Source organism: Micromys minutus (genome assembly GCF_963924665.1).
Source record: "Micromys minutus genome assembly, chromosome: 25".
NCBI classification, from domain to species: domain Eukaryota; kingdom Metazoa; phylum Chordata; class Mammalia; order Rodentia; family Muridae; genus Micromys; species Micromys minutus.
In genome coordinates this window covers 2,779,373-2,794,347 of record NC_137960.1, presented here as the reverse complement: position 1 = coordinate 2,794,347, position 14,975 = coordinate 2,779,373, and the positions used below count along the sequence as shown (strand labels likewise).

At 52.1% G+C, this 14,975-nt stretch overlaps 1 protein-coding gene across 1 annotated transcript; it reads right to left on the bottom strand.

The window, feature by feature from the left end:
- Positions 1–342: 342 nt before the first annotated feature.
- On the bottom strand, positions 343–14,748 carry SLC44A4 (solute carrier family 44 member 4; the record flags this gene model as incomplete). Its single annotated transcript, XM_080937729.1, has 21 exons — positions 343–474; positions 1,630–1,714; positions 1,791–1,885; positions 1,988–2,058; positions 2,255–2,328; positions 2,437–2,540; positions 2,617–2,711; positions 2,800–3,050; positions 5,577–5,676; positions 5,840–5,932; positions 7,058–7,157; positions 7,248–7,483; positions 7,823–7,906; positions 7,993–8,089; positions 10,139–10,199; positions 10,934–11,056; positions 11,138–11,237; positions 11,777–11,855; positions 11,982–12,055; positions 12,684–12,732; positions 14,715–14,748. The coding sequence occupies 21 exons, from the start codon at positions 14,746–14,748 to the stop codon at positions 353–355; spliced, it is 2,127 nt and encodes a 708-aa protein (XP_080793855.1). The 3' UTR covers positions 343–352.
- Positions 14,749–14,975: the final 227 nt, after the last annotated feature.

Below are 14,975 nucleotides of genomic sequence, written 5' to 3'. Positions count from 1 at the left end.
CAAGTACTTCAATAAGCCAGACATTAGGATTGATATACAACGCACTGGTAATGTTTGTCTATCACACACACACACACACACACACACACACACACTTGTCACACACGCCCCAGACGGCCTACACCCCACACCCAGCACTGAACAAATTTTCCTTACTGGGTATCCAAACATGCGATAGCAATTTGGACTTTAATAAAAAAGTGAGCTTGAACTGAAAATAAAGCCAACACTTATCAAGAATATAAAATATTAATCTTTAATAAAATCTGTTTTCTACAAAACTGTGATTTGCAAGGCATTGGAGGCAAAGTTTCTGTACAGGAGGGCGGCATCCTGGGTCATGACGAGTCTCTCACTTCTTCCTGTTCTTCCCGCCCGTAGGTGCCTCATTCTTTTTGCCCAGAATCTTCAGGAGTGCCTTGGGCATGTAGTAAGGCCGCTCTTGGGAGCCGTCATTTCTCTCCAGATCCTCCACTGAGAGGCAACGTAGATCCGTCAGCGTGGGTCATGACAATGGCACCTCGTTGTACCCTCCCCCACAAATACTCTGGGATGTGTAAACCAGTCTGGTTTCCTTTCCCGATCACTTAAGGCAGTTTGATATAACCTCCCAGCGGGCTGTGTGACCTGTTTCCTCACATAAAGTGGGATAAATAATTGTATATGTCATAGGGTGATAACAAGATAAAAAATTGCATGCCAGCCCATCATGGTGGCTTTGGTCTGTAATCCCGACATTTAGGAGGTGGACACCGGAGGGCGTAGAATACATGGGTCCCTGAGGTGTCACAACAAGACTGTCCCAAGAATGGTTGTGCACACCTGTGACTCAAGCTTGGGAGGCAGAGGCCAGAAAATTGTTTTGAGTTAGGTCCAGCATAATATACAGCAAGTATATACTTTCTATACAGCAAGTAGGAGCCAGCCAAGAATACATAGAGAGGCCTGATGTAAATAAATAAAATCTAGCCAACAGATAAAAAACATAAAATAATAAAATATTCATGTCCAATGCTTAGTGCACGGCTAGGGGACTGGACTGTGGTGGGGACATTCCTGCTTCACAGGCACAAGACTCTGGCTTCTACACCATTGTCATCACCAGGACAAAAAAAAAAAAAAAAAAAAACAAAAAACATAATTTCAGCACTTGGGGGCTGAGGTAGGAAGATCATGACTTTGAGCTAGCCTTAGCTATTGATTTAGTTCCAGGTCAGCCTGTGCTATAGAGTATGATCCTATCTCACCTATATGCATGTGCCCCCCCAAAAAAAATTAAAAGAAGGAAGAACAGACACACCACACACACACACCACACACATACACTGACATATACTCACACACATCACACACACTCACACACACACTCCCCCTCCCCACATACACTATGACTACCTACTAGGAAAGTGTTTTGAGGTTAAACTCTACATACATTTCCTAGCCAGGCCTCTGTCTGAGAAGGTTTCCCTGTCATGCTCAGGATGTGTTCCCTTATTTCTTTCCTAAACCCCTGGCCTTAGAAAGTTCGAAGACATTCCCTCTGGCCCCTTTAGTTCCCAAAGCTACAAGCAACAGGTCTGCAAGAGAAGCCTGGGGGACCAGGAGCTTGAGGGTTGTGGGGACACTCACGGAAGCAGAGGAAGAGCGTGTCTACACACATTCCAAAAACGCTGAAGAAGCCACTGGCAATGACATAGGCTCCCATGATGGAGGTCTGCAAGAGACAAGACTGATTGGGACCCCTAGGCTCCTCTGGGGATGTGGGTGGGGCAGAGAGAGGTGTCACTCACCATGATGGGCAGCCAATAATAGTTGAGGTTGGGGTTCTCAAAGTCTTTCCCCAGCCCTTTGATACGCCCGGAGAAAAAGAAGAAGGACAGAATGCCTGTGGGAAAGAGTCCTGCAGTCAGTGCTGTTCTTGCTGAGGACCCCCCTTCCTGCACCCCAGAGGGCACTCGACACTGTACACCCTGGTATCGACCCTTACCAACACCTCCAACCACCAGCAGCTTCCCGAAGAAGAGCAGCAAGTCGGTGACTTTATCCAGAACGACCACCCTACGTGGAAGGCAGGACAGACGGGGTGAGGGACCTGGCAGGGCTGGGAGCCGTGAGACCTCTCCCCTTTTTAACACGGTCACACAGCATGGCACTGGACCAAGCACAGGCCATTCCTGAGCACAGGTCGTCCCTGAGACCAGCTTCGGGATGGGGGAAGCAGGTAGGGGACTCCACCGGGGCACAGCAGCCTGACCTGACAACGTTCCTCATGAGGAGCATGAAGGCATTTTTGGCGGAGACACAAAAATTCTTCCCATAGATGGCGATCTGAGGGGAGAGGGAAGGTCTGAGCCGCACCTCTGGCGAGCTTGCCCGAATGTCGGTGGAACCGGGCTGAGGGGCACAGAGCACGGGGCTGCTTGAGGCTGTGCTCACCATGATGTAGGCGTTGCGGTTGAGGAACTTAATAAACTTCTCCAGACACCAGAGACAACACTTGAAGCAGCAGATGACACAGCGCGCCACAGGATTCTGGGACCCTGGGGTCAAAGGAAGCTCAGCTTAGCCTCCGACCTCTGCCTGCCCTTCCAAGGCTCAGCCAACCACCGCGCTCACCTCTTAGCTTGTGGTCAATGTATTCCAGGATAACCCGGGCTATCTGCACAAGGGTCAGGATGAGGGCTCCAAACGCTAGTGAGCCAGTGTGGTAGCTGCAGAGTAGTTAGGTGGGTTGAGGCACCCCTGCACCCCTCGTATTCCTAGAGCTAACATTTCCCTCTGGGGCTGCCCCTGGCTTACCGGAGCGTTCGGATGAAGGCTGAGCTCAAGGGGAACGTAGGGATGTCTCGAGGCTTGTGAAAGGCCCAGTAAAAGGAGGCGAAGGCCCCAGCGAGGACACACTGGCCCAGGGCCAGTACCCAGTTCACAGTCCAGAAGAGCCCCAGGACCCCGTAGATTTGCAGGTTGAAGAGAGAGCGCTGGGCTAGGCCTGTGGTCGAGTATCCCCGGAAGACGCACTTGAGCTCCTGGCACGAGAAGTTCGATGGGACCTGGAGGTGATGGGGACACAGCAAGTTCATGTCCTGGGGACTGCAGGCAAATCCTTAGCTTCCCTGTCCCTAGTGGCCTCCAGGCTCAGATCACTTCAGTGTTGCTGTGGTGTGGCTAAGCAGCTTCCTGGTTTCCAGACCGGCACAAGAGCTATCCAGAGAGCAAGTGTGGTGGGTGGCAGTTCTCAAGCTGCTCTCCCGACTTCCCCAGACGCCTGCTTCTGGAGAAGCCTCTGTGTGCACTGAACAGACTGTGGGTATCCAGTGATACTAAAGAGTATTGGCTGTAAGAATGAACCAGTTATAGTGTGTGTGTGTGTGTGCGTGTGTGTGTGTATCCATGTCTGTAAGATGTGTGTGTGCATGTGTGTGCACATGTGTGAGTGTATGCATGTGTGTGTCTGTATATGTGTGTGTGCACATGTCTGTGGGATGTGTGTGTGGTACATGTATGTGTGTGCACGTGTCTGTGTCTGTGTGTGTATATGTGGTGCTAGTATGTGTGTGTGGTATGTGTATGTGTACATAAATGTATGTGTGTGCATGTGTCTGTGTGTGTGTGTGCATGTGTCTGTGTGTGGTGTGTGTGTATGTGTGGTGCTGATATGTGTGTGTGCATGTGTCTGTGTGGTTCAAATGCTTTGATGGACTGAACGCCAATTCTCACACATCGGACAAAACCCACCACACACAAAGCTGAGCTTCATGCCCCGCTTTCCTGCTTTCATTATTATTAACCCCCTGCCGCCGCCAACGCCTTTCCTCTGTATTTCTAATATGGAACCTTCATATTAGAAGGCTTCAGGAACAAAAGACAACTTTTCACCACTGTCCTGCTTTCTGAGCTATCTGTTGAGGGGCCAGGGAAGTGGATCAGGTGATAGAGGGCTTGCCTAACATGCACAAAGCCACCACAGAAAACCTTGAACGGGGCTGGAGAGATGGCTCAGCAGTTAAGAGCACTGGCTGCTCTTCCAGAGTAAAACCAGGTTCAGTTCCCAGCACCCACATGGCGGCCCACAACTGTCTGTAACTCCAGTCCCAGGGCATCTGACACCCTCACGCTGACATGCATACATGTACACCAATGTACACAGGTCATTTTTTAAAAACTGCATGTCTGGGCACATCTGTTGTCACAGCACATGCGAGGTAGAGACAGGGGGAGCAGCGGCATGGTAGAGTTTGTATTCACACTTCCTGAGCTCTGTGGCACTTTACCCCGTAATCCCTATACTTAAGGAAGCTGAGGGCTGCAGAAACTCCACCCACGGTTACTTCTTTATATGTTTGGAAGTATCCATAATAACACACAGAAAAAGGGCAATTAAGGACTAAATACGGGCTGGACAGATGGCTCAGTGGTTAGAGCACTGACTGCTCTCCCAGAGGTCCTGAGTTCAAATCCCAGCATCCACATGGTGCCTCACAACCATCTGTCATGGGATTAATGCCCTCTTCTGGTGTGTCTGCAGACAGCTACAGTGTACTCACATACATTAAATAAATAAATCTTTTTTAAAAAGCTTCATGTTTTCTGCCTGTAAGAGGCCGTGTTTGAAATAAAGCTGGGCATGGTGGTGCACACCTTTAATTCCAACACCCAGGAGCCAGAAACAGGTGGATCTATCTGAGTTCGAGACCAGCCTGGTCTATGGAGTGAGAACCTATTTTAAAACAGAGAAAGAGAAAACCAGGTCCCTCTGACACAAAACTTTTACAGCTCTAAACAGGCCTTCCTTTTCTTTTTGTGTGTAAGGATTTTTGAGGCACGGTCTCCTTATTTAACTCAGAATGGCCTTGTATTCAAAATCTCACTCTTAACCTTCAGGATGCTGGGATTAACTTTTTTTGTTTGTTTGTTTGTTTTCCTCTTCTCTGTGCTTCTTAGAGATGGCTTCACATAGCTCAGGCTAGCCTCAGACTAGCTGTGTGACAGAGACTGGTGCTGAAAGCCTTATCCTCCACCTCTCAAGTGCTGGGAAGTCAAAAGGCCTCCCAGTCCCTCCAGGAGGCCCTCCTGTGGACTTCCTAGCCACAGACTGGGGCTCCGTTCCCAGGACCTGAGAGGGAAACGGAACAGTCCAGCCAGCTGGGCTCTCCATCCGTGGGCCGGCACTGTGCACAGCACTAGATATACCCAATGCCATTAAAACTCCCAACCTGAAACAGGGTTTGGATCAGCTGCAGTTTTTAGAGAAATGGGAGGAGTCACAGGAGGAGGAGCCACAGAAAGGGGAGGAGCCACAGGAGGAGAAGTAACCACAGGAGGAAGAGGAGCTATTTAAGGCCTCAGAGGCCAAAAAAAAAAAAAAAAAAAAAGGTCCGCTTGCTTGATGTTCAGCCTTTACTTTGAGTTTCCGGTCTCCACCTCACTTTCCACGAAGTGGGTAACTCGACTAGCGAATTAAGGAAGGCCTCATCCATAAGAGAGTCCAGGCCCTCTCTGGTATTTGTGCTCTAGCGGAAATCTGTGCTAATTGACCCCCAAGGTCCCCCCTCAGCATCCACCCCATTCCCTCTCACCATGGGGTCACAAGACGCGTTCACAGGAGCGTTCTCACAGCCCGGTGTACTGGTGTTGGCCCAATAGATGTACTGGGGTTGCCCGGATGTAGCCAGGTACCCAGAGGTAAGTCAAGGAAAGCTCCATGCCAGCTGTCGACTAGAGGACATCCCTAAATAGCTGCCCCTGCCCTCACATCCCCTCATGGGACTTGCTCCACACCCCACCCAACCCCCAACCCCATCCCCCGAGAGCTCTCCAGCTGGTGCTGGATAAAGGATACAGAGCTGTCACAGCCCAGTAACCGATGCAAATAACCAGGAGGACAAAGGTGACCAGAGGGTAGAACATAGTGGACATCATCTGTCCCACGGCCCTGTAGAAAGACAAGAGAGTCCCAGGCCTGACCCTGGCTGGCCCCTTCCTCGGGCCTGTTTGTTCCCAGAAACAGAACTACAGCGCTCCTCCGCCACACCCATAAACCCAGCCAGCGCCTGGTTCCGAGAGCCGTACACTGTAGACTCGTGACGGGTAAACCGAGTAAGGGTCAAGAGATTCGTGGGGAAGACTGGAGTCACTCGGGGAGTATAAGGGAAGACAGCCCCCACAGAAGTGTGCCCCCTGGTGGCAACTCTGCTTCTCCTATCACGACTCCCACCACTTGACCCAGCAAGCACCTCAGCTCCCAGCGCCTCCCAGTCCCCCGCCCTCAGTCCACACCATGCCGTTGCAAGGTTCAGGCTGCTGTTATGGGGAGCCTGGGCGTGGTGGTACAGGAGACCCTGAGCTATACCCCCACACCCCAGCACTGCATAAAAGAGGCCTGGTGGCACATGCCCGTATCCCTAGCATTCTGGAGGCAGGTGTGGAAGGGTATGCTCAAGGTCATCTCCAGCTATATAGTGAGTTTGTGGTCAGCCTATGCTTCCCAAGACTCCAGATTGAACCATCTTATGGGGCAGGAAGACCCGGAGTTCAAGATCAGCTTCAGCTAGCTGCTCCATGATATTAGTTTAGGTTATATGAGTTCCTGTCTCAGAAAACAAAACAAAGTTTAAAATAAAAACCCCTTGGGGCTGGAGAGACGGCTCTACCGCACTGGCTGCTCTCCCAGAAGACTTGAGCTCGGCTCCCAGAATCCACAGAGCGGCTCACAACCATCTGTAACTCCAGTTCCAGAGGATCCAGCGCCCTCTTCTGGCCTCCACAAGGACCAGACATGTGCAAGGACATACGTTCTGGCAAAACACCCATACATAAAACACAAATAAATAAACCTTACCCCCTTCCAAGGACAATAAAGCAAATCAGACAGGGAAACTGAGGCCCCAAGAGGCTGGAACTCTCTGGGTAGCAGTAACTCATGCCTTTAAGCTCAGCACTGGAGAGGCAGTCGAGTCTCTGTGAGTTCGAGGCCAGCCTGGTCTACAGAGTGAGTTCCAGGACATCCAGGCCAGTACCCCTGCCCGAGACCCCTTCTCCCTCACAGGCAGGCTCTGACCTGCTGGCTTCCTTCAGCAGAGCGATGGCGATCCGGATCCGCTGGCGCAGGAAAATGAGCATGAGCAACAAGATGCCCTCCAGGACGGCCAGGACAATCACTGCACAGGGAAGCAGGCAGTCCCGGGTCAGGCCCAGGGTCACCCAACCCTTGGCAGCCAGCGGACGGAGGAGACGGGCAGGGGACTCACGGGCAGCTAGCCAGGTCTCCTTCACATTCTGGTAGGCGCTGAAGTTGGTCGTGAAGCCCAACTGGGTGATGGAGGCGCCCTGGTCCCGCAGCACTCGGTACTGTTGCCAGCAGTGGTAGATGCCGTAGGCGAGCACAGCCAGCACCCCGACAATCAGCAGCAGCACCAGGGGTGCTGCCACCAGGCGCAGGAGCAGGATGAACAGCAGACTTAGCGCCAGGGCCACGCCCAGCGCCCTGCAGGTAAGGAACATACATGAGGGGTCGCCTCCCAAGCCCTTCATAGTCCCCCAGATTCTTTCCTTGCACCCCCCCCCATTCATAGATTCAATTCATCTTCTGAGGGGTTAAGGGTCCACTCTGAGCTAGCTCCACCCACTCTGTGATAGCTCCACCCATTCTGTGATAGTTCCACCCATTCTGTGATAGCTCCACCCACTCTGAGCTAGCTCCACCCACTTTGGGCTAGCTCCACCCACTCTGGGCTAGCTCCATCCTCTGATCACTTCACTTGTAGACCTGGGGAAAGGGTATCAGGAAGGGTGGTGCCTGATCCTGGGAAAGCTATGGACTCACACGAGAATCCAGTACCAGGACTGGGCAAAATCTTCAAAGATCTTCACAGAGATATCCCGGGCATTGATGCTGTCCAGGAGGCCACTGTCAGGGAGGGATGGAGTTGGATGGGGCTGAGGTTAAGAAGGGACACAGGCACACGGGTGACACAGAGGGTGCCGTCTGTCTACCTGATTCCATTAGAGATAGTGGTGTTATTGATCTGTAAGTGTTCAGCCTCAGGGAGAGTGAAGTTGATGTTGGGGAGTGGGAAACAACGTCCCAGAGCTGGAAGAGAGAACAGGGACTACTGGACAGGAGTCTCTCTGACCCTCAGGACAGGGAATAATGGTGGAGGGGCTCTGCTCTTTCCAGGGTGGGGTGCCGAAGCCCATCTTCCCACCCCATTCCCTGGATCCCTGCAATACCTCCAGCCCTGACCTCGCTGTCCTGCTGAGTCAGGACAGCTATGGCCTCCCCATTCTACTGCTCCAATCCTCAGTGCCCCCCGCCCCCACTCTGTCCTGTCCCTGAATTCTATGCACATTCTATAACCTCTGCTCTTTCGAGGCCTCTAAGTAGCCTCCTTCAGAAACTCCTCTCCCCAGCCTCAGCCCAGCCCCTGCCCCATCTCTATCTCCATCTCTAGCTGGGCCTGTTAGGAGACTTGGAACCACATGTAGCCAGGCAGGTTTATTTTTATCACTGACATCCCAATGTTGAGAAAACAAACACAGAGAGGCTTGGGACCCGTCCTCTGGGAAGTCCTCGAGTTTAAACCCTCATCTGTCTGCCTTGGAGCCGCCCTTGGATGCCCTTCCTAACGTACTTGCCTTGAAAACTTGCTCCTTCTCATGCCAAACTATTTCCTACTAAAAGAGCAAAACGGGAAAGACAAAGGCGGGTGACGTGGCTGTGCCTGTCATCTCAGAGGGGGTCAGGCTGAGGCAGGAAGATCACCAGCCTGGAGTCAGCTGGGCTACAGAGCACGATTCTATCTTTAAATAAACCAAACCAGTTATATTGGCAGTGGGGGAAGTGTGTGCCACAGAAAGGTCGATCGTGATCAGCTTAGGCAGCCACGCACACTTGTAGTATTTGGAAAGATATCTCTGTTTGCTATCCATATCAATTTCATTTTTAAGAACTAGTAAGGAGATTTATCTATTTTGTATTATTTTTTTTAAAAGATGTATTTATTTGTTACATATAAGTACACTGTAGCTGTCTTCAGACACACCAGATCCCATTACAGATCCCATTACAGAGCCACCATGTGGTTGCTGGGAATTGAACTCAGGACCTCTGGAAGAGCAGCCAGTGCTCTAACCACTGAGCCACCTCTCCAGCCCTACTTTGCTTTATTTTTGAGGCACGGTTTACTATGTAGAGTCTTGGCTGGCCTGGAACTCTCTGTGAATCAGGCTGGCCTTGAACCCATAGAGATGCCCAGCTCACTTTATGTGTCTGAAGCTTTGCCTGCACATGTATGAGCGCTGGCGTAACTTGTCCCTGTGGAGGCCAGGAGAGCATGCGAGAGCGCCTGCATGGTTACGGATCTGCGGGTGCTGGGAATCCTCCTAACTGCTGAGGGCCTCTCCGGCTCCACCACGCACACTTTCCTGATGACCTCACGTGGACGGTCTTTGTCATTTTTGTTCTGATCTGTCTTTGCTGACAATGGAACCCGGGGCATTGCACAAGCTATTGAAGTGCTCTGCACACGCGCCACTCACCTTCCTTGAGAAATGAAACACTATGACATCTATTTATTGGGTGTCAATGTGCGAGGGTTGTGCAATGCCTGCAGTGATCAGAGGGCTTATCTCTCCGTCTATACCAGTCCTGGGGTTAGAACTCAGGTGGTCAGACTTGGCACCAGGCACCTTTACATGACACACTACCTCATCAGCCCTGTTTTATTGTTGTTTTGAGATAGGATCTCACTAAGTGTCTCAGGCTGGCCTTTGACATTTAGCGTGTCATCCTCCTGCCTCAGCTGCCCTCTTAGCTGGAATTATAGGAATGTACCGTCTTGTCTGCTCAGTCAACCTCTTGTAAGTCTCTCTGATCGCTCCACCTAGAGTGTATGTGGCTGCAGCACGGTGGTTTCTGTCATCCCTGCATCTGTTCCCAGCACCTGGTGTGCAGCCTCACCACGGACACCAAGAGTCTGATCTAGGGTCCTGAGGCAGGGGGATGAAGGCCTGCTGCTTACTTCTGAGCTCCCACTGACATGCTGAGTGGCTTCTCTTCTTCTGGGTCTGCTTCCTTCGTTTGAGGAATGAACACATTGGATGGGCTGATGCCCGAGTGGGAAGTGCACATGGTCCTTACCTGGAGTAGAAGGAAGAAGGAACCTGGGACACAGTTCCTCCTCCAGGCTCTTCATCACTCTCTGGGGATGGAGAGAGGAGAACAGACAGAGGCATGAATATAAAACAAAACGAGGAAGCTGTGGCTCCCAGCATCATAACTACGACCATCATCACCACCTCTATCACCACCATCACCACCACCACCATCACCATCATCATCATCATCACCATCACCACCACCACCACCATAACCACCACCATCACCACCACCACCACCATCACCACCACCACCACCATCACCACCATAACCACCACCATCACCACCACCATCACCATCATCACCATCACCACCACCATCACCACCATAACCACCACCATCACCATCACCACCATAACCACCACCATCACCACCACCACCATCACCATCATCATCACCATCATCACCACCACCACCACCACCATCACCACCATCACCACCACCACCATCACCACCATAACCACCACCATCACCATCACCACCATAACCACCACCATCACCACCACCATCATCATCACCACCACCTCTATCACCATCACAACCATCACCACCACCACCATCAACACATCACCACCATCATCACCACCTCTATCACCACCATCATCATCACCATCATCACCACCACCATCACCACCATCACCACCACTACCTCATCTTCCACAAATCTACCACATCAAGGCTCAGCCTGGCCCATCCCTCCTTAGAGTCCAACTTCTACCATTCCTACCATTATGGGTTCTCCCTGGCAACAGTGATGTCATGGGTACCAGCATTTACCATATCTGGGGACACTGATGGTTGACAAAAGTCCATGTTTTTTTTATAAACGTCACCGACCGTCTCTGAGAACTGGCTCGCTGTCACAGCCCATAGGGTCTGTGGGCAGGAAGAGACGCACACCTGCGGGTGGAGAACACGCTAAGGGACTGGTGTCCAGGGCCTTGGAGACAGGTGGGGCTCAGGCAGGTCCTGGCTTCTGACCTGGGGTGTGGGGCACTGTAGGCCATTCTCAGCGATAGAGATGACATTGATGGACGCCGCACAGCTTAAGATGTCGAAGTACAGAACATAGGGCTTATCCCTGTAGGACGAGAGAATTCGTGTGCCTCAAGGCCTGGGGAAGGTTCGGGGTGTCATTAAGATAGCACTGAGGACCAAACTAGTTACATCCTGGCCCAGCTTCTCTGGGAAGAAAGGCAGACCCAGAACACCTGGGGAACTCACGCTACACAGCCAGTGTGTGGCTGAAAATACTGGGTCTCCCTAGTGAGGCAGCTTTATGGCCTTTAACAGGGCCTCACGCCCTTCTCATAGGGAATGACAGTATCTACCTCTGGAGGCTTAGCAGTTTGGGTGTGAAGCACCTGCCTTCCTAGAGTAACTGCTAGGGCCTTAATATTTACCGGTCACTTCCTGCATGCTTTCTGGAAGGGCTCAGCTGCTTCTGTTGAGGAAGTTCAAGCTCAGAGAGGCTGACTAAACCACTCAAGGTCACACAATCCAAACTTATCTCAGGTGGAGACTCACAGTAATGTCTGAACACTAAGGTGATGCACCTAAAACTGGCTCTGTGTGCCTTGGCGTTGTCTCCCGCCCCTCATCCTGCGACCGGCTACTCACTTGTTGTCACCCACGCCACAGTAGGCTCCCGTGGAGTTTCTGGGGTAGAGCACTTGCCGAGGGTCTCCATACACCCAGGCTGGAGACAGGGACACAAGGGGAATCACAGGAAGGCGGAGACTTGGGGGCAGGCAGCTATGGGGTAATCTCTCCCTCAGTTTCTGTCCTCACCCTCGGCCCCAGCTCTGGGTAACCAGAAACTTACCCACAAGCCCCACTACGATGTAACCCAAAATGAAGATGAGGAAGAGAACACAGCAGATGATATCTGTGCAGCCCCTGGGGAGAGACGGACGTCTGAGCCGGGCTGTGTGTAACCATGGGGTGGGGTGTTTGGAGGTGTAAGTGTGGGGCATGGTTGGGTGGTGGGCTATGGTTTAGAAGATTGGAGAATGTTAGAAAGATGGGCATTTTTCTTTTGTTAAGTTTAGTTCAGTTTTTTGTTTTCCCAGGTAAGGTTTCTCTATGTAGCTCTGGCTGTCCTGGAACTCGGTCTGTAGACCAGGAGCTCAGAGATCCACCTGCCTCTGCCTCCTGCTGGGGTTAAAGATGCCCACCACCACTGTCTGGCAAGATTGACATTCTTTATTTGCTTTAAGAAAGCTTTTCTTAGGATGGGAATTCTTCTGCTGAGAGAGAGACAGGCAGAGAGACAGAAAGAGAGGGAGAGAAAAAGAGACAGAGAGAGTGAGACACACGGAGAGACAGAGAGCTTCTCTGGGTAAGTTTTCCTAGGTGTATACACACCTGAGTAGCTGTGTACACCAAGTCAAGAAGTAGAACGACCCAGTACCCTGAGTCCCCTCAAGTCCTTCTAGACAACACAGATGCCTCAGCGGACCAGGTTCCTGCATCGAAGACAAACCAAATCCTCCCACACTCCCTCAGGGCATTGCCCACAGCTCACCTGTTTTTGATGGGGCCTCGAAAGGAAGGGTCATATTTGGCTGAGTTCCCTGGAGGAGGGAGAGGAGAATGGGGCATTGAGGGTCTTCCTCCTGACATCCGGTCCCTCTCAGTCACTCTGTAGTCCCAGATGCCTGTCTAGCTGACTAAGAGGACACCAGGGTCCTGGACCAGCAGTATCCTGACCAGAGAGCAGTGATCTGCTACCCGGCAACAGCTGGGAGGTGGGGCCTTTACTCCTGGCAGTTCTGGATATCCAATCTATGGTTTCTTACCTGTGAAGCAAGCGCTCTGCCGCTAAACTATTGGCCAATTATTTTATTTATTTACTTTGTTTTTCTTCCCTGAGACAGTTTCTTTGTGAAGTATTGGCTTCTCAGAACTGTCTCTGTAGACCAGGCTGGTCTTGAACTCACGGAGATCTGCCTGCTGCCCCTGTTTCCCAAGTGCTGGGATTAAAGGCATGTGCCACCACCTCCAGGCCACAGCCATGTGTTTTTATTTTTAATTTATATTTTAGACAAGCTCTTGCTGAGTTCTCCAAGCTGGCCTTGAACTTGCCACCCTCCTGCTTCAGCCTCCTGATTAGTTTTTACAATAAGCTTCTGAAAGTGACTCTTAAAGGATTTTGGCTCATAGGGCAGGGGATCTGAGTAGTATGTGGCCCAGCTTCTGGGATTCCCTCTTAGTGGCTCTCAGACCCCAGTTCTATCTCTGTCCTAAGTTATCTCTGGACCATTCAGTGTGGGAGCCCCTCAGGGGACCATAGTCACTCATCTCAGCCCTCTGGCCTAAGGATATGACAAAGAAAGGAGGGTCCAAGCTATGAAACACTGCAGGGCAATGGGAGGCCCATGGACTCCCCCCACGGGCTAGGACACAGCTCCGTAGAACCCACCCTCCCCACTTGGGCTACCACACGGCTCTGGGTAGCCAGCCAGAGTGACACCTGAGCCAACGGCTGTGGTTGTGGCCACGTCCTGTTCCTGGTCCTCCTTGAGTACACAGGGGAGGGGGTGGTGCCAGGCTGCCAGGGTCCTGGTGGACATTGAGGGACAGCGGAGGGCTGGGCTAGCCTGGGGCAGGTATCTTCTTTTATGGGCATTCTGGACTCTGTCCCACCGGGGCTCACAGACACAGGGTCAATGATTGACCCAAGTCTGTTCCAGGAAGTTTTCTGTGGAGTGCTCTGGCCATTACTCCGTCTCCTAGGGGACACCAGCCCCACCTAGAGGAGGCCCAACCCTCAGCTCAGCCCTCTCTCTTCCCGGTCCAACTCATGCTTCTCAGGATTTAGGGGAGATTTCTAGCCCTATTAAAGTGCTCCAGATATACTAACACACACTTCTTCCCGGCTGAGATCATAAGGCAGGTGTCAACTGTCTCTCCACCACTCCTTACAGGGCCTTAGCAGGCAGACCCTAGCAGCTTGGGGTCCCAGGAATCCTAGCAGGCTGACCTAGCAGAAGTTTGGGGTTCCAGCCCCCTACTCCTCAAAGGACTTTAGTAATTCAGAGGCCCATCTCCCCAACTTCACACAGACCCCAGGAGTACCAGACCCTTCCTCTTCACAGGATGTGGGCTGACAGACCCCTCCTCAGCAACCTGTGCTCCTCTGAGATCCAAAGTCTAAACAAGCTCTCCCAACTCAAGGGAACCCCAGCTCAACTCTTGCAGGTGCTGCAGTGCAGGACACTACTGGACCAGAGCGTCAGGACCCTAAGCCGCCTCCTAACCACACAGGCTTTGTTTGCCAGGGCTCTGCCCTTAGGGACTTATAGCCCAGGCCTGACCTCCCCCCTCCCCTGGCCACACACAGACGCCAGCCCCAAGTCCTGCTTATCCAGATTCCATTAAGTGTGCAAGACCTTTCCGGTGGCTCAGACCATCCTCCCAGGACCTGGTTCTGTCTCTTTTCCTTTCCTCGGAGACCCAGGACTCCAGTTCCTGTCAGAATCCAACCTCAGGCGCCGTGGCTGCAGAGCACAGACACCTCTCTCTCCAGAGCCTGGGCCTCTGACCCCGGCCTTACCGTAAGCCTCGTTCTCATCCTGCTTTCTCCCCATGGCTCAGTCTCCGGAGTGATTGGAGCCAGGGAGACCTAGCCGCTCACCTGCCGCTCGCCCCGCCCTCCCCTCGCACACGTCACAGCCCCGCCCCTGCCTGTGGTCCTCCAGTTCCTTTTTCAGATCTGAACCAGCCCAGTGAGCCCCAGGGGCTGCTTGCTGGATCAGCCACAGCGCAAGAGGAAGAAACTGGAGTAGTTTGATAAGAAAACACTGCTTTTTCAACT